Raw genomic sequence first — 23,897 nt, 5'->3', positions numbered from 1 at the left:
TGCGATATTGCTCACAAGCAGCTTTCGGTCGGGTCCTTTGTGGTGTCACCTGAGGTCACCGACTGTGACCCCTCCTCCAGATGCGGACGATCCTCTGCAGTGAACCCGGCACCCAAGCGAGGGTGGACACACACCGGGTTCCCGCTGATCGTACCTTTCCACCCTGTGCGTTTATGGCCTGGTACTTTCCACCGACTTGTGAGAGGCGCACCGCTTCCAGGGTCTCGTTACCTCGGGTGTCGTGTGTGTCCTGCCTTAGCGAACCTGTCCCTTTTTATCCCTCTGCTGGGGTATCGCCTGTCCATCACTTCAAACAGTTCAGGGTTCAAAGGGGGAGCCGATCTTGACAATACCCAGACTGATGGCTCCTTCATTAACATCTCCAAATGCTGCTTCATTGTTCCTTATCTCTCCCTCCCCTGAGGACAGGTGGCAGACCAACTGCTGATGCCACTGGTGCTATCCCAGCCCAGCAAACATCTTAATTTATGTGTATTCTCGTCACACATTCAGAATTGAAGTTCAGGAAAGTTCAGACACCAAGCCTATCCAGGAGTCTATCCAGCCTCAGTTCAGCGCAGAGACGAGTAAACCTCGCGGAGCAGCAAGCCGAACATCAGCCCATCCCTGGCCTCCTGCCATGACACCCTGACCTTTTCAATCAGGCCTAACGCTTAAATCAGCCGAACAACGGGTCATTCTTTGCTCTCGGACCCAAGACCCTGCCGCTTCAATACCCTCTCAGGTCCAGGACCCGTCTTCAATACCCTCTCAGGTCCAGGACCCGCCTTCAATACCCTCTCAGGTCCAAGACCCGTCTTCAATACCCTCTCAGGTCCAGGACCCGTCTTCAATACCCTCTCAGGTCCAAGACCCGTCTTCAATACCCTCTCAGGTCCAGGACCCGCCTTCAATACCCTCTCAGGTCCAAGACCCGTCTTCAATACCCTCTCAGGTCCAGGACCCGTCTTCAATACCCTCTCAGGTCCAGGACCCGCTGCCTCAATTTGGTCCGTATCCAACCTTTCCAATTCGGCCCCAAGCTTGAATCAGTCAAACCCCGGTTTGCTCCTCGCTCTCAGGCCTGAGTCCCACCACCTTGAATTTGCCTTGCCTTGGTTCTGCCATTTCATATCACCTTCAAGTCTGATCCAGCAGCCAAACATTGGCTCATTCCCCGCTCTCCAGCCCTGGTCCTGTTGCCATAATTCAGCCCGTACGCACCATGCTGCAACCATCCTGTGCCTTTGAGACTTTAGTTCACACCACAAAAATGACAGGTCATATAGGCGGTTCGAAAGCTCAGCTCCAGAAGGGAAATTACAGGCTATCAATTGCAGTGATCACTTCTGAGAAAAAGTGTGATTAATAAAGTAGTTAATGATCGTTTTTGCTGTCAACAAGTCATCGCTGTGCTTCACCAGCACCATCTTAGTTTGAAAACGTCATGTTCCCCTTAAACATTTCACCTTTCTCCTTTAACCCATGACCCATGCTAGTCTCACTCAACCTCAGTCGAAAAAGTGCGATGGGTAATGTTTAACCTTTTACTCTGTCTCTACCCCTCCACCAAATTTCCCCACATTGTCGTATGCTCTTGGGAGTAAAGTACTAACCTATTCAACCTTTCCCTAATGACTCGGGTCCTGGTAACATGCTTGTGAATTTTCTCTGTACTCTTTCAATCTTATCGTCATCTTTCCCGTAGGTAGATGAGTGTTTCCAGTATTTTCTATTTTTGTTTAAGATTGCCAGCACATGCAATCTTTTTCTTTCCTTTTAATATTATAGAAAACATTTTGGAGTGCATGTACTAATTTTTGCCGTTGAGAAAGTGTTGATGCATTTTGTGCATCTTATCTCCTCGTGCTGGGTCACATTTTCTCTGGGTTGACAGGAGAATCTGCACACCCGAGCTCCATCATGACCAGACATTTGCCAGTGCTTGTGTTTGTGTGTTTTCCTGGGTAAAGTAGAGACCTTCAGCATATTTACTCTTTATTCCCCTCCATTGATGCTGCCTGATTTGCTGAGTCCCTCCAACATTTTGTGTGTGTTGAACTTCTAGTTAAGCCTTTGCTAGGTATCTTGCCCTGAACAGTGACTTCATCCCACTCCACTCTCTCTCTCTCTCACACACACATACTCACTCACAGAGGACCAACCTGCAGCTTCCGCTGTCTAATGGAAGATTACATCTAGTGAGAACCATAGATTCAGCAATCCGATTCATTCTCTGGTAATATATATACTCAGGAATATAGTCAGCAATCAGATTCATTCTCTTGTAATATATATACTCAGGGATATAGTCCTGGTGAAGGGTCGCGGCCTAAAGTGTCGACTCTTTATTCCTCTCCATAAATGCTGCTTGACCTGCTCAGTTCTTCCAGCATTAGGTATATGTTACTATGACTAAGAGTTGGACTTGTTTGAGAGTCCCAAGAGGGCAAGCCTCCTTTCTCAGCCTCTCTTAGGAGTACTCGTATTACCAGGGGCTTGGGGTAGAAGCTAACTGTACTCCAGACATTACCTTCCGCAAGCTGATGTTCCACTTGAGGATATGATGCAGGCCCCACTTTGTTCTAGGATAACAAACAGAGAGTGCTGATTGGTGACATCACTAAGCCCCCTTCACATACAAAATGCTGGAGGAACTCAACGGGTTAGGCAGTATCCATGGAGAGGAATAAACTGTTGAGGTTTCAGGTCGGGACCCTTCATCAGAACTGTTTATTCCACTCCATAGACACTGTCTGGCCTGCTGAGTTCCTCCAGCATTTTGTATGTGCTACTCTGGATTTCTAACATTTGTGGAATCTTTTGTGTGCCGTGCTCTTAATACGGCCTCCTCTACATTGGTGAGACCTGTTGTGATTGGGGGGACCGCTTCGTCGAGCACTTCAGCTCCATCTGCCGAAAGCAGAACTTTCCAGTGGCCAAACATTTTAATTTCGATTCCCGTTCTCGTTCTGACATGTCAGTCCATGGTCTCCTCTTGTGCCACGATGAAGCCACCCTCAGGGTGGAGGAACAACACCTTATTTTATATCTGGGTAGCCTCCAAACTGATGACATGTCTATCAATTTCTCTTTCTGGTTAAAAATAAATCGCTCCCCCTCCTCTTCTTCTCTTCCCCACTCTGGCCCCTTACCTCTTCTCTCATGGCTATAGCCTGGGTCCCCTCCTCCTTCCCTTTTTCCCATTGTTCCACTCTGTTGAGTTGCTCCAGCATTTTGTGTGTGTTGCTTTGGATTTCTGGCAGAATTTCTCGTTATTTATCCTGTAGAATCGTTTGTCTTTACAAGTCCCTTTCACTTTACCTTCGGATTGCTTGCCATTCACCCCACCCCCCCAACCTTTTTAAAGTACTGATGGAGTTATGAATTAATATGTGTTAAGGTCAAAAGAATTGGAGACGGTGGAATCAAAGCACAAACCGCTCAAAGTACATGGCAGGTCTTCAGCTTCTGAGAAGGAGGTATATTTGTTCTGTAAGTTCTTTGTTAGAATCCCCACAATTGTTCACGTATAGTTGCTGAAATGCACTCTACAAAGTAAGAACCCAGCCTTACAGTGAGGTGTCCAGCCAACTTCAAGAAGGGTCTTGGCCTGAAACGTCCACTCTTTATTCATTTCCATAGACCTCTTGAGTTCCTCCAGAATCTTGTGTGTGTGTGTGTGTTAGTTTGGATTTCCAGCATTTGCAGAATTTCTCATGTTTGTCATCTAAGCTCTTGTCATCTAAAATTAAATCTTGTCATCTAAGTTATAGTTGTTAAATAATTAAATCCAATAGCATGCATAAACATGTCTCACAGGAGTAAATGTGGTGAGTGCCCAGTTAGCCTTTTCTTGCTGCTGGTCTTTATTACGCCTCGGAAGGTGGTCATTTTGCCCACACTGCTGGGACGACTGCAGCAGACAGGAAGGCAAAACTGCGCAACGCATCACCATCACCGGCCTACCTGCGCTGCCATCAGAGATACACGAACAGAAGGGTGCCGGTAAAGGACCAGTAACATCATGAAGGGTTCCACACGCCCTGCTCCCACTCCCAGCAGGAAGGAGGCTATGTAGCATTCACACCGGGACCACCAGACTCGGAAATACTTTCCCCAAGCCGTAGTCAACTCACCACGTCAACTGGGAGACACGAGGTGAATCTCTTCAAACATTGCACCATTGTGTGGGGTGAGGTGGTAGAGTGCTGTTGGGGGAGGGTGGGGGTAGGAGATGACTCTGATTTCTTGGCAAACCTTCAGGCTGTGCATGAGCATTAGCTTGGAATATTAGGTGCTGGAGGGCTGACGCCTCACCCAAACTTGCAAGCCCCCCCTTTGACCTGGAGGTGGGAACGTGGTCGAGTAAATCAAAGCTGACGTCAGGTACAAAAGGGCTGGGTGTCGGCAAGAAGTCAGAGGAAGCGCCAGCTCAGTCCCATTCTGAAGTTACAATATTTTATTGCGTTTCAGGTCAGAAGGCTGACCTTTAATTTAATAGACAAATGAGACAAATTTACTTGTGCTCAGTTGCCATTTTTTCCTGTTTTATAAATCCCACAAGACCCAACACTCTCAACATCACATCATTCAGCACTGCATACATACATTATCATTTGTTTGCTCTGCCCCATTAATGACTCCCCTCTGTATTTGCTAACCTATATAATGTGGCTATGAGACTGTGTCTGTGTAATGTCAATTACCACTTAGTTGCTAAATGTATGCTCCGCATAGCTCCATTAAAATTAAAATACTGTCTGTACGTTGACTCGGGGGATTAGTCTGGAGGTTTGTGTAGATTTACAACGAAAGGGGCTAATGGAAAACATAACTGTTAACAATCTGAGGTTTTCAATTACCCATTCTTAGATTGATTTTCATGAAATCTCATCAGCTGATAACCGTGCATTGCTGAGCTAAACACAGCCCATGCTGGGATATCAGTTGTTGCTTTAATTTAAAAAAAAAACAAAACATATTTATTTCTGGCAAGTTATGTTGAAGGTGTTTTGTTATTTTACTGCATGTTTCAAGTTCAACTTTGTTATCATCTGACTAAATATATACAACCAAACAAAACAGCATTCCTCTGGACCACGGTGCACCCATGATACATATATCACACACAGCACGTAAGACAAAATATTACCACAAATAAGTTCATAAAATATCATTCAAAAGGCACGTGACAGTGCACAGCACAGGTAAACAGTGAACAGCTTGCTGTCCTGGTGACAAGACCTCGGTGGTGGCAGGTATTTATTCGTCTTACAAACAGGGGAGGGAACTGTTACCCAGTCCGGCAGACCTAGTCCTGATGCTTCTGTACCTGCTCTGTAACGGTAGTGGGTCAAAGAGATTGTGGGATGGGTGGCCGTGATCCTGTTTGGACCCTTCGTATACAAACCTGTACCAGAATTGAATTGAACTTCGTTTGGATTTGTGGGACATTTCTTTGCACCTTTATTGTTATCGATAGAATGCCATTATCCTGCAGCCGAGTACTTCATCAGGGATCTGTCCAGATTTAAAGGAACTCATTTTAATGCATAGCCAGGTCACTGGTTCATGGTAATGGAAAAAGACTATATTCCCCTTTTTAAATCTAAGGAACTTTTCCTCCTGCTTCATAGTTGTGTTCTGTGAATTTACTTACTTTTCCCTGAAAGCTGATGGGCTTCAAACTCAAAAGTTCAAAAACCCAAAAAGTAAATTTATTATCAAAGTGTGTGTGTGTGTGTGTGTGTGTGTGCGTATGTGTACATACTACAGTACCTTGAAAATAGTTTTCTTGCAGGCATTTACAGGAACAAGATGCAATAGAATTTATGAAAAAATATACATAAAGACTGATAAGCAACTGATGTGCAAAAGAAAACAAGCTGCAAATTAAAAGAAGCACTGAGAATGAATTGTAAAGAGTCATTGAAAGCAAGTCTGTCATTGATAGGATCAGTTATGAGTAGTGGTGATGGAAGTTATCCACACCGTTCAGGAGCCTGATGGTTAGAGGTTATTAACCGGTTCCTGAACCTGGTGGTGTGAGCCCTGAGTATCTTCTGTCCAATGGTAATAGTGAGAAGAGAGCGTGGCCTGGATGATTGGGGTGGGAGGGGGCGATGGTCTTTGATGATGGATGCTGCTTTGTTGTGGCAGCGCTCCATGTAGATGTACTCAATGGCGGGCAGTACTCAGTGAAGTTGCCTTGGAGTAGGGCTGGGTGGGGAAGGGGTAGGAAAGACATGGATAAGATTTAAGCCAACTGACTTTCAGGATTTTTTTTCTATTTTCCTCCATTTAATACCTGAAACAGAGAGAGAGAGAGAGAGAGAGAGAGAGAGGCCAAAGTTAAAAACTCATCAGAAATATGTGGAAAAATTTTGACCAATCCAAAATGATGTCCCATTCAAGAGGTCTGACAAGACATTTCAACCTCCCTTGGGGAAGATATCTGAATAGGTAAAGTGTTACACTTGTTAAAATGCTTCATTAGTAACTCAGAGACCTGGTCAAGTAGCAGCAGTTGGTCATGGTTGACCATGGATATTGTGTTCCAGCTATCTATGTGATACACAAGCCTGGGCAGTACAATATGGAGAGCAAGCTGTTACTCATGTACCAGACTCGCCCTCTCCACACATCTGATGAACCCAAAGAGACCGATACAGTTTGGTACCAGTGGTGTCGCAGGAGCTGCCAGCCAGCTTTGAACTCAATATAGGACTGCCTTAGGGACTCCAGCTTTGGAGTTTTCCTTGGGGTTTACTCCCAGGGTTTTTCCCAGAGGTCTTTCCGCAAGGCAATGGAGGTTTGAGATCAGAGTTTTCCTTCTAGATTAGCTGCCAACCACGGCTGATGGACACCATCTGGTTTTAAGGTACCAGTAACCCGCATTGGCTCCTTCTCCTGGGCTTAGTAGCTAAGCCACATGTGAAGGCTAGGAGCTGGACTTAGTTATCAGAGGCTATTTGAGACGCACACTACTGGGAGCATTTAATAGATCTTGGAAGCTTATCCCCACTACCTCCCCTGGCTATGACAACCTGAAGGAACCGGTGCTTCCTGGGTTGCAGGAACTAGGTTCCTGAGCTCCAGGGCTCTCTGTGTGGAACTTGTAATAGTGTGTGTTCCCCTTCTGTCTGAGGTACCTTTGCCCTTGTTTCCCAGCTGTGTTTTGTAAGCTTACCTGATTTCCTTAAAAATCAGCAAGAAACCCTAAGAGACTGTAGATGCCAGAACGTGGAGCAAAACACAGGCTAAAGGAGGATCTCATTGGTCAGGCAGCAACCATGAGGGAGGAAAAGAATCGTCGATGCTTTGGGTTAAAAATCCTGCATCAGGACTGAGAATGTTAACAATTTCTTTCATCCCCTCAACTGTTGCTGAGTCCCCTGAATTCCCACAGCAGTTTGTTTTTAACCTGAGGTATTCCATTTTATATACTTACTTATTTAGTTAAGACCATAAGATATAGGCCTGATATGGGAACACCAATGTCCTTGAAAGGAAAATCCTACAGAAGATAGTGGATTCGGCCCAGTACATCACGGGTAAAGCCCTCTCAACCATTGAGCACATCTACATGAGAGGTTGCCGTAGAAAAGCAGCATCCATCATCAAAGATCCTCAGTACCCCCACGCCATGCTCTCTTCTCACTGCTGCCATCGGGTAGAAGGTTCAAGAGCCTCAGGACTCACACCATGAGGCTCAAGAACAGTTACTACCCCTCAACATTCAGGCCCTTGAATAAAAGACGATAACTGTACTCATTCTATTTCTAGTGTTCTCACAACCGATAGTCTCACTTTAAGGACTCTTTATCTTGTTATTTCATGCTTATTATTTATTGCTATTTATTTATATTTGAATCTGCACTGTTTGTTATCCATTGACCCTGTTTACAGTTACTGTTCTGTAGACTTGTTGAGTATGTCCGCAGGAAAATGGATCTCAGGGTTATATGTGGTGACATGCACGTACTCTTGATAATAAATTTTACTTTGAACTTTGATACGAAAAGATCATAAGATATAGGAGCAGAATTAGGCCATTTGGCCTATCGCACCTGCTTCACCATTTCATCATGGCCGATCCATTTTCCCTCTCAGCCCCAGTCTCCTGCTTTCTTCCCATATCCCTTCATGTCCTGACTAATCAAGAATCTATCAGCTTCTTGCCTTAAATATACCTAATGACTTGCCCTCCATGGCTGCCTGTGGCAACAAATTCCCCAGATTCACCACTCTCTGGCTGAAGAAATTTCTCCTCATCTCTGTTCTAAAAGGACGCCCCTCTATTCTAAGGCGGTGTCCCCTGGTCTGAGACTCCCCCACCAGAGGAACCATCTTTTCTACATCCACTGTATTGAGGCCTTTCAACATTTGATAGGTTTCAGTGAGATCCGGCCTCACTGGTTCGTTATTTAGCAATACCCCGCGAAGTAGGGCCTTCCAGCCCTTCGAGCTAGGCTGCTCCATCAACCCCCAATGACCCTGATTAACCCTAACCTAACCACGGGACAGTTTACAATGACCAATTAACCTACCTGGTACGTCTTTAGACTGTGGGTGGAAGCCGGAAGACCCGGGGAAAACCCACACATTCCACGGGGATGATGTACAGAGGCTCCTTACAGAACAGCACCAGAATTGAACTCTGAACTCCAGGACACTGCGAGCCGTACTAGTGTTGCGCTAACCCCTACTGCACCGTAGGACCCCACGTATTCTTCCCACATCTCAAGGACAGGCTGGTAGGATAATAGGCAACTGTGAAGGAATGCGTAGGACACAAAGGGAGTATACGTGGGAGAATAGGTTCGAGGAAATAGAGGAATGTGACTGCTCTTAGAGCTAATACAGACTTGATGAGTCAGATGGCCTCCTGTGTTGTTTGAAATAAGAGAAAGTAGGAGAAATTCTAGGCATGTTTGGTCCTTCACTGATCTCACAGTGTATATACAGAAAGATGCCAGAAAAGGGCCAGTAAAATCGTGAAGGAACTCACCCACCCTGCTCATGGACTGTTTGTCCCATTCCCATCAAGGAAGAGGCTATGCAGCGTCCATACCAGGACCACCATCGTCATCGTGTGCTGTGTCCATATAACGTAGGCGATCATCGCCTCATGACCATGATTGTTCCTGGCATATTTTCCGACAGAAGTGGTTTGCCATTTCCTTCTTTTGGGCGGCGTCTTTACAGGACAAGCGACCCCTGCCATTATCAATACTCTTCAGACACTGTGAGCCTTCCGTCCATCAGGACTTGTGATGTGCACTAGCTGCTCACACGACCATCCGCCGCCTACTTCTGTGGCTTCATGTGATCCTGATCGGGGTGGAGGGTTGGAGGGGGGGAAGCAGATGCTACACCTTGCCCAAGGTTGACCTGCAGGCTAGCGGAGATGAAGTAGCACCCCCTGCACCTCCTTTAGTAGAGACGTATCTCCACCCTGCCACACCAGGACCACCAGACTCAAAAGCAGGTACTTTTCCCAAGCAGCAAGGCTGATCACCACCTCCACTCACTAACCCACTCTTCCACAACTCCCACCACCACTACTTCATCATTTCCTGTCTGAGGCACCTTATGTACAGTGCTTAGTGTCACTTTGTGGACGCACAATCAATCTATGTATATAAGCTATCTTGTGTATTAATGTTTATTGTGTTATTTATTGTTTTGTCCTGCGTCAGATCCGGAGCAATTATTTCATTCTCTTTTTCACTTGTGTACTGGAAATGACATTAAGCAAACTTGAATAACGTTGCCTTAACACACCTGTCAATGTATTGGGAGCTAAATGCATCATCCTTTTAACCGTTGTTTTGTAAGGTAATTTGTATCAGTCACTAATGAGTTAGAGCGTAAGAAATCACGATTTGGCTTTTTTAATGGAATTCACATTGATCATTATGAGTTTCGTGTACGTCTGTTAGAAGACTATGCGATCTCACAGCCGGCAGGTACTGAAGGAGATCAACAGTAACATATGGAAAATTTTGGAAGGACTCAGCAGGTCAAACAGCATCTATGGAAAGGAATAGATTCAAGGTTTTGGGAGGCCCATGACATTGACTTGTTACTCATTGATTTGTGAAAGGAAAATCATGTCTGACGAATCTCATAGAATTTTTTGAGGATGTAACTAGTAGAGTGGATAGGGGAGAACCAGTGGATGTGGCATATTTGGATTTTCAAAAGGCTTTTGACAAGGTCCCACACAGGAGATTAGTGTGCAAACTTAAAGCACATGGTATTGGGGGTAAGGTATTGATGTGGATAGAGAATTGATTAGCAGACAGGAAGCAGAGAGTGGGAATAAACGGGACCTTTTCAGAATGGCAGGCTGTGACTAGTGGGGTACCGCAAGGCTCAGTGCTGGGACCCCAGTTGTTTACAGTATATATTAATGACTTGGATGAGGGAATTAAATGCAGCATCTCCAAGTTTGCGGATGACACGAAACTGGGTGGCAGTGTTAGCTGTGAGGAGGATGCTAAGAGGATGCAGAGTGACTTGGATAGGTTGGGTGAGTGGGCAAATTCATGGCAGATGCAGTTTAATGTGGATAAATGTGAAGTTATCCACTTTGGTAGCAAAAATAGGAAAACAGATTATTATCTGAATGGTGGCCGATTAGGAAAAGGGGAAGTGCAACGAGACCTGGGTGTCATTATACACCAGTCATTGAAAGTGGGCATGCAGGTACAGCAGGCGGTGAAAAAGGCGAATGGTATGCTGGCATTTATAGCAAGAGGATTCGAGTACAGGAGCAGGGAGGTACTACTGCAGTTGTACAAGACCTTGGTGAGACCACACCTGGAGTATTGTGTGCAGTTTTGGTCCCCTAATCTGAGGAAAGACATCCTTGCCATAGAGGGAGTACAAAGAAGGTTCACCAGATTGATTTTTGGGATGGCAGGACTTTCATATGAAGAAAGACTGGATGAACTGGGCTTGTACTCGTTGGAATTTAGAAGATTGAGGGGGGATCTGATTGAAACGTATAAAATCCTAAAGGGATTGGACAGGCTAGATGCAGGAAGATTGTTCCCGATGTTGGGGAAGTCCAGAACGAGGGGTCACAGTTTGAGGATAAAGGTCTTTTAGGACCGAGACTAGGAAAAACTTCTTCACACAGAGAGTGGTGAATCTGTGGAATTCTCTGCCACAGGAAACAGTTGAGGCCAGTTCATTGGCTATATTTAAGAGGGAGTTAGATATGGCCTTGTGGCTACGGGGATCAGGGGGTATGGAGGGAAGGCAGGGGGAGAGCTCTGAGTTGGATGATCAGCCATGATCATAATAAATGGCGATGCAGGCTCGAAGGGCCGAATGGCCTACTCCTGCACCTATTTTCTATGTTTCTGTTTCTATAGATGCTGCCTGACCTGCTGAGTTCCTGTAGCATTTTGCAGGTGTTACTCAGCTTGACAGCTTGGGGATATCACTAGTCCTGGCGTGAGCATTGCTTTGTGTCTTCCCTGATGGGAGTGGGGAAAGCTGTCCACGAGCAGGGTGGGTGGGATCCCTCACGATATTGCTGGCCTGTTCCCGGCACCATTCTGTAAGAATGTCCCTGATGGTGGGTAGACTGGTGCCGCTGATGAGTTGGGCAGTTTTGACCACCCATTGAAGAGCCCTCCTGTTCGACCACAGTGCAGTTTCCATGTTAGGATGCACAACTGTAGAAGGTGGTGAGAATTGGTATACACAGTCCAGCTCTCTTCAGCCTCCTCAGAAAGCTGAGGCGTTGGTGAGATTTCTTGCCTCAAACTCATTCGTGAGTGAAACAGATTACCCAACAAGGTAACAGTTTCAAAGGACAATGCATTTAGCTCCCAAATCTATTGGCAGGTATGTTAATATAAACATTACACTGAAAAAGTAAGTGGTCCAACCCTGTTTAGTGCTTTTTTTTAATCCCACCATCATCAAGGAATCTGGTTTTAAGGAAGAGTTGATCCCAGTTGCTGAATCTAAATCATTGCTCTGGGTTAAGACTCTCAGATGGTTTAAGTGATGGTTGTACAGCTTCAGTCTGCATTTTATTCTCTTCACTGGGCCTCAGTTATGATAAAACTACAAAATGTCACTCTTCTAAACCAAATTATGAACAGGCACATTGTATTAGTGTTGACGAGCGCTCATTGGACATGGGAAGACATTGTGCATTAGGCTGAGAGGCGAGTTTGCAGTTCAGTCTGGCCTTGGAAAGTTTTTGTGCTCTAACTTGCCTCTCGTAGCTTTCAGATCATGCCTTTGCTTTGTATGGCCCATGAGAGAAAATGCCGGTGAGGCTAGCGATTATCGCACTCTCCTGAACGCCTTTGAGAATGTCATTGCTGAGGTGAATTCTTGACTACCATAGCTGGGATTGGGAAGGTACCCCGCCCCCCCCCATTCAGTTAGATAGGAAGCCAGCCATGTGACAGTGACAAAGGCAAGGTAATTTGGTGCAAGGGTAGGATACCAAACATGGAGGGGCGTTGAAAAGGGATGGCATTCCCTAACACCTGCTGCCCCATTCTCTGGCTGTGGGCTCATAAGTTCAAGAGGTGTGACGGGGAAAGCCTTGGTGAGATGTTGAAATTAGTCTTGCAGCTGGTGCACACTGTGGTCGCAGTGTTCTAATGCTGGAGGGAGTGACTGTTTAAGGCAGGAGAATTAAAGAAAACAGTGATTAACTGATTCAGGGAATCTAGTGGCTCAGAGGTAGGGCTTCAGATAAGGTCTTACTACTATGGATACAGATGTAAAGCCAGCACAGAGCCAAACCTCTGAGTCACCACACACAAAATGCTGGAGGAACTCAGCAGGTCAGGCAGCGTTTATGGAAATGAAGAAACAGTCAACATATCAGATCAGCACCCTTGATCAGGATCTTTATCAAGGCTGCTCATGAGCCCTGATGAAGGGTCTCAGCCCAAAACACAGACTGCTGAGTTTCTCCCACATTGTGTGTGTGTGTTATTCTGGATTTCCAGCATCTGCAGAATCTCCAGTGTTTCTGAGTCACCAATAAATTTTCTCTTAAGCAACCTTGTAAAGATCTGCTGTAAAATGTGTTTTCATGATTTAAATTGCTTCTAACACAGTTGATAGTTTAGGGAGCACTGTTTGCATTAGCCAGACTATGCTGGTTTCTTTGCAATCATACTCAGCAAGCCTGTTTTAAGTCTGCACGGTGGAGCCAGCTACTGTTCTGTTATACCACGACTTGGTGCTTGAGTGTTCCCGAGTTCCTGAGTACCCTGACAGACAATGAAGTAAATTAACTTTTTATTTTTTGTAGATAATCCTGCTCTAATGCAACTTTTACAGTGCAAGATTACTTACAATCACAACTATTGCAATATAGCCAAACTATATTCAAGCTCCTATTAAATCTCTTCCCTCTCACTGGAAACCTTTGTCCTTCAGTTCTTGATCCCAACCCTGGGGGAAAAAAGACTCTTCACTTTGACCCTATCTCTGCTGTTAGTAATTTTATACATCCTTGCTGTAAGCACGATGATCAAAGCAAGTCCACAAGCAAGATTTGCCCCCCATATACATATTTTTCCATTCTCTTTCTTCCTTCCTTCTCTTTCTCTCTCTCACTCTTTTATGACACCATCTTTAGTTATTTTGCGGTAGTTGACACCAAGAGTGGGGCAGCACGGTGCCATAGTGGCTAACGCAGTGCTTTACAGAACCAGTGACCCAGTTTCAGTTCCTGCTGTTGCATTGAAGGAATTTGTACGTTCTTCCCGTGAGCGCGTAGGTTTCCTTCAGGTGCTCCAGATTGCTCTAACAGTCCAAAGACGTACTGGTTGCTCGGTTAATAGGTCATTGTAAATTGTCCCACGACTAGGATAGTGTTAGATTGGGGGGTTGCTGGATAGCATGGCTCAAAGGGCCAGAAGGGCCTGTTCTGCACTGTATCTCAATAAATAAATAAATTTAACGAATGAAAAGTAATTATCAGGAGATTGTAGAAAGAATAAATATTAGACAATGGGTATGAGTTGTTGAGTGCCATCGGTCTGAGTTACAAGGAGGTAAAAAAGATACGGAGACAAGTGTGGGTTAAAAAGCTAGCAAGATGCCTTTCTTGTGGAGCAGAGTAAGGGGGGAGGCTGGTAAATGGGAGGGGGGAGGGAGGTAGAAGTGTTAAATTCAGTGAAGAATCACTGAGAGATTGATTGCCCGAAAGGTCCCTTCCAGTTCCTGTGGCTCGTAGCCAGGGACATGCTTTTCAAGTGACAAGAGGTTCACAATGCAAGGCATTGTTTTTTTTTCCACCATAGGGGTAGCCGAACTGAACGGATCTGCTGTGGACACTGCGCTAAAGGGTTGTGAGCGAGCTTGGTTGGAAACATTTAAAGGCATCTTTGTGAAGATCCTGCCTGGAGGCCGCTAGAGCGCCGACTGGGGTCAGCGAGAGGATATCAAAACTTTGTTCATTGTGGGAATTCAGTTTACATTTTAGGCTCACCCCTTGAACACTTGTAATGAAAAGACTGTGTGTTAGCTGGCTGTGCATTGATGTTGGAGTGGTGAGAGGTCACTGGTGTTGTATCAGCCTGGTAGTAGTATTGTCTTGGGCAGTGATATAGCGGGTGATTTTTGAATGAGGCACCCAATACACCCAGTAGCTGATTATTAATTCTATAGGCTGCAGTGAGATTGAACAATAGACGGTGTGTTCAACAGATGCCTGAGCCATACCGTCTGTTTCACCTCACTGCCTTGCAATGGGTTTATCTCCTCCCCACTATTTTGCTGCGTTCTTTCCCTTGGCCAGGCACCAGTGTGAGTGGAATTCCCAGGCCAACATAATAAATGTTCTTTGTACTGTGTATCTTGACACTTACTCGACGTATATGCCTTTTGCAGAGTTGGGAGGGTGGCGGGGGGCGGGGACAAAGGAGAGGCAGAGGAGGAAGGCTCCTTCTTGAGCCTTCGTCTGTCGCTGTGTGTAACTTGGGGGGTGGCGAGGGTTAACTCCTGTCAGTAAAAGATAAAGAATTAGGCTATCATATTAACACAATGTACTGGGACAGCCTTAATGAAAAAACATTAATGGTACTCTTCATTGAGTAGAGCAGCAGTGAGCAGGTCATTAAAGTTCCCCTCATCAGGCACCATATGGAAATGGCTGTAGAGATCGCCTGTAAATTTTTAGACGTCTAATTGAACAGCTGTCTCTGATTAATTGATTAATTTAAAGCCAGGAAAAGTAGGTAAAACCCAAGGTGAAGGATGCGGTTGCTCATTAAACGGATAGAATACCACTCCTGGGACCTCCTTACAGCCCCTGTGTGGTGCAGATGAGCTGGGTGGACAACCTTAATACCGAACTGGCAGCAGGAACTCCAGAGACCCGGGGCCTGCGTGGATAACGTGCAAGGCTCAGTTTGTAACAGCCGTCAGTGGGCTGGCTGTTCCTGCGTTACAAGCTGCGCTCCAAATCTCTTTGCTTCCTTTCCCATCCACCCCTGGGGAGGCCCTAATTCACGGCGACATTAGCCGCGCCTCTGCCCTGCCGTTGAGTCTTGGGTTCAAGTCCCGCACCGGAGTCTCAGTCGTAAGTCTAGGCTAAAATGCCGGTGCAGAACTGAGGGAGAGCTATGCTGGCAGAAGTGCTGCTTTTCCAGTGAGGGGAAAGAAGAATTCCCCGAGGAAGATTCAGTTTTAGTCACCTGCTGTAGGAAAGATGTGATCGAACTGGAAAGCATGCAGTAAAGATTTGGAAAGACTTGAGGGACTGAGTTGTAGGGGGAGGTTGGACAGGGTACGCCTTGATTCCTTGGAGTGTAGGAGACTGAGAGATGACCTTGTATAAAGTGATCAAGTGCTTAAATAGGGCAGGGAATCAGGAACTAGAGGGAATAGGTTTAAGATGAGAGGGCAAAGATTTAGTAGGAGCTTGAGGGGGCAACTTTTTTACACAAAGGATGGTGAATATATGAAATGAGCTGCCAGAGGTATTAATTGAGGCAAGGGCAAAAGCAAACAGGGAAGATTCTGCAGGTACTGGAGTTCCAGAGCAACACACACAAAATACTCTGCAGATGCTGGGGTCAAAGTAACATTCAAACATGCTGGAGGAACTCAGCAGGTCGGGCAGCATCCGTGGAAATGAACAGTCAACGTTTCGGGCGGGAACCCTTCGTCAGGACACAAAATGTCGGAGAAACTGAGCACGGCAGGCTACATCTATGGGAATGAATAGACAGTCGATGTTTCTGGCTGAGACTCTCTGTCCTGAAGCAGGGTCTTGGCCCAAAACGTCGACTGTTTATTCTTTTCCATAGATGTTACCTGATCTGCTGAGTTCCTCCAGCATTCTGTGTGTGTTGCTAGATACAATAGCAGTCATTAAAAGACAGTTGACAGGTAATGATATGGAAAGGTTTAGAAGGCTATGGACCAGATACTGGTTTATGAGGTATCTTGATCAGTGCAGACTAGTTGGGCCGAAGGGCCTGTTTACCGTATGAGTCAATACTTGCTTCTGGAGATCAGGCCGAAACAGATTATTTAATAGACAGGATCACACCATTCATCAGGTTGGCCATCTCATCTCGAGGGATGGATGTTCCCAAACATGAGGGAGATCATTTAGGAAGATATGTCCCCAAAAGATCAGTAGCATTGCAGAGAAAAATTACTAATTGAATGTTGGTGAATCGAGGAATACTTGTATTACAGAGTTCCAAGGCAGCACACATTGTAAAGTCCATTCAGAAGCCCTGAAGTCATGGAAGGAGCTAAATGAATTCACATGTTTTTAAGTGGCTCTTGACAACCAAAAGGACACTTTCAGATTGAACTTGAGATCAGGAGGCAGTGGTACTGAAACACAGTCATTTCAGTCAGGGTCTCCCATGCCCATTTGAGAAGATGTTGGAAATCCGTCCATGGGCTGGTCACATGTAAATTGGTCCTGTGATTAGGCTAGGGTTAAATAGGTGTGGCTCATTGGGTCGGAAGGGCTTATTGCATGCTGTATCTCTGAAATTTAAAAAAATTGAATTGTTGATAATGTGAGGATTAACAGGTCTCGGCTCGAGGGAGATTAACAGGTCTCAACCGTTAACCTATTTTAGTATTGGTGTTCAGTTTACCTTCATCCACCAGTGAAGATAATGTTACTTGACTAAGTCCAGACTCTGTTCGGTAATTATTAAAAGTAGCTTTTAGATGTGTGTATTATAATTGATTCTGTCAAAGCATTAAATCAGACTAATAGAAAATTGACTTTCATTGAAATGTACAAGTGATGAGGGCAACTGCACACATAGTTTCTCTTTTGGTCCCCTATATCACATTGTGTTAAAGGTCCGGACACAAAGCAGCAGTGAGCATTACCTGTGTCAGATGACCCTCGCTCTCAGAAGGAGGCTGTTTAGCTCTCCCTCCCTCTGTCAGTGTTGTTAGAGGCCAGATATTCTCACTCTCCTCTCCCTGTGTCTGTCAGGTATTCTCACTCGCCTCTCCCTCCCTCTGCTCTGTCAGCATTGTTAGAGCCCAGGTAATCTCACTCACCTCTCCCTGTGTCAGTGTTGTTAGAGCCCAGGTATTTTCACTCTCCTCTCCCTCCCTCTGTCAGTGTTGTTAGAGCCCAGGTATTCTCACTCACCTCTCCCTGTGTCTGTCAGCGTTATTAGAGCCCAGGTATTCTCACTCTCCTCTCCCTGTGTCTGTCAGCGTTGTTAGAGCCCAGGTATTCTCACTCTCCTCTCCCTGTGTCTGTCAGTGTTGTTAGAGCCCAGGTATTCTCATTCTCCTCTCCCTGTGTCAGCATTGTTAGAGTCCAAGTATTCTCATTCTCCTCTCCCTGCGTCAGCGTTGTTAGAGCCCAGGTATTCTCACTCACCTCTTTCCTTGGTACATTTATCGAACACCAGTCAGGAGTCTTGGCAGTGAAGAACACACTCCACACACTGGGGCCGGGTATTTTATCTCCCCTGTACCCTACTACCGGTGCCCATACCATTTATTATGAACTAACTCCCCTGCCTGAACACACCTCCCCACTCCTCTGCTGACCACCAGTGCAGCAGTTTTTTAAAAATTTACTTCCTGAGTTACGGCGAGGATAGGCCCTTCGGGCCCTTTGAGCCGAGCTGCCCAGCCGTCCCTGATTAAGCCCAGCCTAATTACGGGATAGCGTACAATGGCCAATTAACCAACTAACCGGTACGTTTTTGGACTGTGGGAAGGAACAGGAGCACCCTGAGGAAACCCGCACGGTTACAGGGAGAAAGTACAAACTCCTTGCAGGCAGCAGCAGGAAATCGACCCCGGTTGCGGGGACTGTAAAACCTTGTGCTAACCACTACATTGCCATGTGTGACAACAGGATGAGTCATTCAAGGATGAGTTGGCTCCCAGTAACTTGGACATTTTTGGTGGACACACCTCAGCACATCACAGGAACCAGCCTGTCTTCTGTGGACTCTGTCTACCCGTCTCAGTCCCTGAGGAAAAACAGTCAGCATTATCAGAGACATCTCACCCCAGACATTCTCCCTGCTCCCCTCTCCCACTGGGCAGAAAATATAAAAGCCTGAAAGCTCAGTGATAGCTTCTGTTCTGTTATCAAAATCATGAACGATCTTTTTTTATGATAAGATGGCTTCTTGGTCTCACAATCTACCTCATTATGATCTAGCACTTCATCATTTACATGCACCGCACTTTTTTGCTGGCTTTTACACTTTATTCTGCATTGTTACTGTTCTACCTAATTCCAGCTCAATGCACTGTGTAATGATTTGATCTGTATAAGAAGTATGCAAGGTTTCCAGACTCACTCCAGCTCCCACTCACCCTGCTCTATCCTGTGCTCACTGGCTTACATCTATGTCTCAACCCGCTGCTCAGGAGCCCTCCACTGGACTGTCCTCACAACACTTATTAAAGCTCTTCCAGCCAATAGATCTCTGCACCCTCCTCAACCTTGTTCATGCCCGATTTTCAATGGGACGACCAAGCCCTCGCCTGCGGAACCCCTTCCCTGCATCTCTCTAGTGCGCTTCCTCACCCTGTCCTCTATGGAACCCAACTCCTTCCTGTCTTTGGTGTCTGAGAACAATTCTGTCAAGGATCACGGATCAGTTTTATTTACTATACATATTGACATGTGTTAGGAATTTGCTGTGGTGTGACAGTGCGACATGCAGCAAAAACAACAGCATTCGACAATTATTAAGAATTATGTAAAAATAAAGTTAGAAGTACGGAAATGGAATAAAATGTGCATAAATATATAAATACCAGCATGTATTTATAATGAAAGCAGAATTATAAAAAGTGGTTTAATGTGTTTACAAACTGCAGTGACTGAGGGATTAGATATGGGGGGGGGGTTAGCTAACTAGAATGGTTGATCAGATTAACTGCCTGGGGGTAGAAACTTTTAAGACGGCGTGAAGTTTTTGTTTTTATAGCTCTACAGCACTTTCCAAAGGAAGGTTTTTGGAAAGTCAGTTTGCTGTGTGGGTAGTGTTCCGCCATGATTTTTCTGCCTGCGTCTTTCTGCACTCAGCTACTGTATAAAAAGAGGCTGCCGGTGAACCTGATTGAACTAATGGTTTCCTCTGTTTTCTTGCAGGCAAAGATGAGCCTTCTAGCTACATTTGCACAACATGCAAGCAGCCCTTCACGAGCGCCTGGTTCCTGCTCCAACATGCACAGAACACACACGGATTCCGCATTTACCTGGAGACGCACCCGTCCAGCAGCCCCCTTACCCCTCGGATTGGCCTTCCCCCCTCCCTGGGCCCGGACCCCATCTCGCAGTCGCCTCTTACCAGCTTCCTGGGCGAGAACAACCCCTTCAGCCTGCTGCGGATGACAGGCCCCATCCTCCAGGAGCACCCTGGCTTCGGCGACGGACGCCTCCCCAGCACCCCTCCCATCTTTAGCCCGCCTCCTCGGCACCACCTAGACCCCCATCGCTTGGACCGCCTTAGTGCCGACGAGATGGGCTTGGTATCTCAGCATCACAGTGCCTTTGACAGAGTAATGCGCTTAAACCACCCACTGGGCATGGAGTCTCAGACCATGGACTTCTCCAGGAGGCTTCGGGAGCTGGCGGGGAACAGCAGTTCGACTCCGCCCCTCTCGCCCAGCCGGCACAATCCTATGCACCGTCTGCTCCAGCCCTTCCAGCCCAGCCCCAAGTCGCCCTTCCTCAGCACGCCGCCGCTGCCCCCCATGCCCCCGAGCAGCACCACGCCACCACAGTCGCAGGCCAAGACCAAGTCCTGCGAGTTCTGCGGCAAGACCTTCAAGTTCCAGAGTAACTTGATCGTCCACCGGCGGAGCCACACAGGGGAGAAGCCCTACAAGTGTCAGCTGTGCGACCACGCCTGCTCGCAGGCCAGCAAGCTGAAACGGCACATGAAGACGCACCTGCACAAGGGGGCCTCGGTGACGGGCCGGTCAGACGACGGGCTGTCCGCCACCAGCTCCCCCGAGCCTGGCACCAGCGAGCACCCCGCCGGTGAAGGCTGCGGGCTCAAGGGCGGGGGAGCCACCAACTTTGGCGCCGGCCTCCTGAACGAGAACGAGGAGGAGGAGGAAGAGGAAGAGGAGGAGGAGGAGGAGGAGCTGGAGAACGAGAGCCGGCCAGAGTCCAGCTTCAGCATGGACTCCGAGCTGAGCCGCAACCGGGAGAACGGCTTCAAGCTGCCCATCAACGAGAAGCACTGTGTCCTGGGCAAGGTCATGGAGAACGTGGGGCTGCGAGCCATCCAGCACTATGGGGACGTGCTGGCAGACAAGCAAAAACGCAACACCTTCTCCAAGCGCTCATCCGACGGCCAGAGGGACACCGGGGACGAGGACTCGGTCGCCGGCGAGCTGGACCGTCCAGAAGACGGGACGGTGAACGGGCGCAGCTTTGGGCCCGGGGAGACCTTCCCTATCATGATGCCTCGGAAACCCCCCTTGATCACCAGCCCCTCTCCGTCCGTCGCCTCCTCAAAGAGAATCAAGATGGAGAAGGACCTGGACCTGCCCTCGGGGCCTTTAATCCCTTCCGAGAATGTTTACTCGCAGTGGCTAGTGGGCTACGCGGCGTCCAGGCACTTCATGAAAGACCCTTTCCTGGGCTTCGGTGACTCCAGACAATCCCCCTTCGCCACTTCTTCAGAGCACTCGTCGGAGAACGGCAGCCTGAGATTCTCCACCCCTCCCGGGGACATGCTGGACGGAGGTCTATCCGGACGCAGCGGCACCGCCAGCAGTGGCAGCACCCCTCACATGGGAGGTCCCGGCCCGGGGCGGCCAAGCTCGAAGGAAGGACGCCGGAGCGACACTTGCGAGTACTGCGGCAAAGTGTTCAAAAACTGCAGCAACTTGACAGTCCACCGCAGGAGCCACACGGGCGAACGGCCTTACAAATGCGAGCTCTGCAACTATGCATGCGCCCAGAGCAGCAAGCTGACACGTCACATGAAAACGCACGGCCAGATTGGCAAGGAGGTTTACAGGTGCGACATTTGTCAAATGCCCTTCAGCGTTTACAGCACCCTTGAGAAACACATGAAAAAATGGCACGGAGAACACTTACTGACAAGCGACGTTAAAATCGAACAAGCAGAAAGAAGCTAAAGCTCCTTGAAGTAAAAGAGACTTGGTTTTAAAACAAAAAAAAAACACACACAAAAAAAAATTCAATTGTAAAGCTTAATTAATTGCTAACTGAGAAAGTCGGCCCAGAGTGCCTCCTGTGGCACTTAATTTTCAAGGTATAATTTCTGTCTGAGATGCTCAATCAAACCTGAGGGTGATGTAGAGGCAGTAAAATAATGTTGAGCCTTTTCCACTGTGCAATAATTTCTGTATTTATTGTTTTTTTAAATATTTTTTCAAGCATCATGTGCAGGTACAATTTTTCTTTTATTTTTTCGTTGTTTGAAACTTTTGTTTTATTTAGGGTATCCCTTATGATTTTACCCTCTTTTTTTATTTAGAAAGAAACGGAAACCTGAGATTACTTGCATTTTGAGGTGCAGATCCATCGAAATAACCCTTCTCTGGGGCCGCTGCTTATTTGGAACCGAATAGTTAACACAGTAATTTCTTGGATAGAAGCCGCCTTTGTTGATTTCCTTTAATTTCTTTGCCATCGGTGTCAAGGAGGGGGTTGGTTGGGGTGAGGCAGATTGGATTTGCACAAAAAACATATTTTTCTTACAATTTGTGTTTTAAGGAAAAAGGGAGAGCCACAGCGGATCACAATCCTAATCGTAGCACTTAACTCATTTTTTTTAAATCACAAACTGGGTTCGAAATGTAGCACTGATCTTAAAAGCCACTGGAATCTGGAACTGCCGTTGTCAATTTTCGTCACTGACCCCCACCCTCCCCCTGGCTAAAACTAATATAGTTTATGACAAGTAAAGAAAGAAAGCTCAGGCAGATGAGAGAGGGAATTTACTATCCAGTGCCCAGTGATACCGGCCAGAAATTTAACCTAAGCAATAACGATCTTTTAGTTTGTGTTACTAACTAGTGAGTAAAATGCACAGCGAAAGTGAACCAAGCAAAATCAGAAGTGCATTATTGCCAATGCCTACCAAAACATCTGTGCTTGATTGTATGCGATATGCATTATTGCTGAAATGCACAGGTATTTTGCCAACAGGAGTGGATGGTCTATGGCCATTGTGTTTTAAAGAGCTAAATTTGTACCTGAGATATTTCCTTTTTTTGAACCCGCACCTTAACGTATTTGTTTTTTTAATTATAGAAACTGCGACTTCTGAACAAGAAAAACTATGGGAATTCTATGGTCCAAAAAGGGTTATCATATACATTAGGGAACAACTGAGATTAAAGTGTCAGTGTTGCTTAGCGTAGCATTCACAATGCTGGCACTATATTAAAAAAAAAGTTAATGTCATTTGACAGTTTTTATACTGCCATTCGATTTGACATGAGTGCCTTGAATACTTGATCTTCCTAATGAGTCTCTGAGACAAATGCAAAACCACTTTTTGTGAAGTTTAAAAAAAAAGTGCTGATTTGAAGAAGAGAGGAAAAAAAATCACACAAGAGAAAGATGTACGTCATTAGATTCTAGAGTTCTCCACGCACCAACAATCCAGAATTTATAGACAAACAAAATAAAGCAATCAGCGGACCTTCACGCCAGTCGCTACAAGTTGGTGAAGATGTGACAACATTCCTAATCCCCAGTTAACCCAGCCCCCACCCCACCCAGCTAATCAACTTCGGAAACTGGTCTGCCGATCTATGCTCATCATTTGACACTGCAGGATGCTGCTTAAACTGTGGGAGCCCCACTGTAGCAAGGCTCAATAGTAAAATAAAAGATGCCTCCAGAATCCCAACAAGAACATAAAGACAGTTACTCATCAGGAACAATGGCTACTCCTTATTTTTTTTTGGTTCTGAACAGAATTTAGTGCACTCAGTCTCGAATAAGTTTACAGTATTGAATATCTACAAGAGTGGAAAAAAATACAAAAAAAATATTGTGTGTGCGTGCGTGCGTGTTTGTTGAATGATCAAGAGGTTTTTTTTTCCCGAAGTTTGCTTAGTAAATACATGGGTGCCATTATGGCCATGTGTATATTGGTTCTCTGATTCAACTGGTGACGGGGTTTAATATATATATATTACAGTTTCTTGATCACTGTAAAAGTGTACCAGTATTTGTATTAATGGAGAATGCCTGGGCATTTTACAAAATGGAGAGAGAGAAAAAAAACAAAAAAATTTTTTTTTTCAAAAATGGAAATTGTTGCAGTAAATTTGTGGGTCTAAAATTGTTCTTGTCACTGTAATTGTAAAGTCTAATTGACTATCAGTTTTAGTAGACTTTTTTGCCTTGAGTGTTTTATCTTTTTTCAAAAATT

At 46.0% G+C, this 23,897-nt stretch overlaps 1 protein-coding gene across 3 annotated transcripts in view; it reads left to right on the top strand.

Moving 5' to 3' along the window:
• The window catches only part of bcl11ba (BCL11 transcription factor B a), a 191,912-nt gene extending 168,665 nt beyond the window's left edge, over positions 1–23,247 (top strand). For 2 of the 3 annotated variants that reach the window (XM_063043656.1, XM_063043639.1), the window contains one exon: positions 19,619–23,247. In XM_063043656.1, the coding sequence (XP_062899726.1) occupies positions 19,619–21,624 (2,006 nt within the window). In that variant the 3' untranslated portion in view covers positions 21,625–23,247. The remainder of the gene's footprint in view (positions 1–19,618) is intronic. The other variant, XM_063043649.1, reaches the window with a different exon arrangement.
• Positions 23,248–23,897: the final 650 nt, after the last annotated feature.

The sequence above is a fragment of the Mobula hypostoma genome, chromosome 1, assembly GCF_963921235.1.
Source record: "Mobula hypostoma chromosome 1, sMobHyp1.1, whole genome shotgun sequence".
Taxonomy (NCBI): domain Eukaryota; kingdom Metazoa; phylum Chordata; class Chondrichthyes; order Myliobatiformes; family Myliobatidae; genus Mobula; species Mobula hypostoma.
This window is presented reverse-complemented; position numbering and strand designations above follow the sequence as displayed.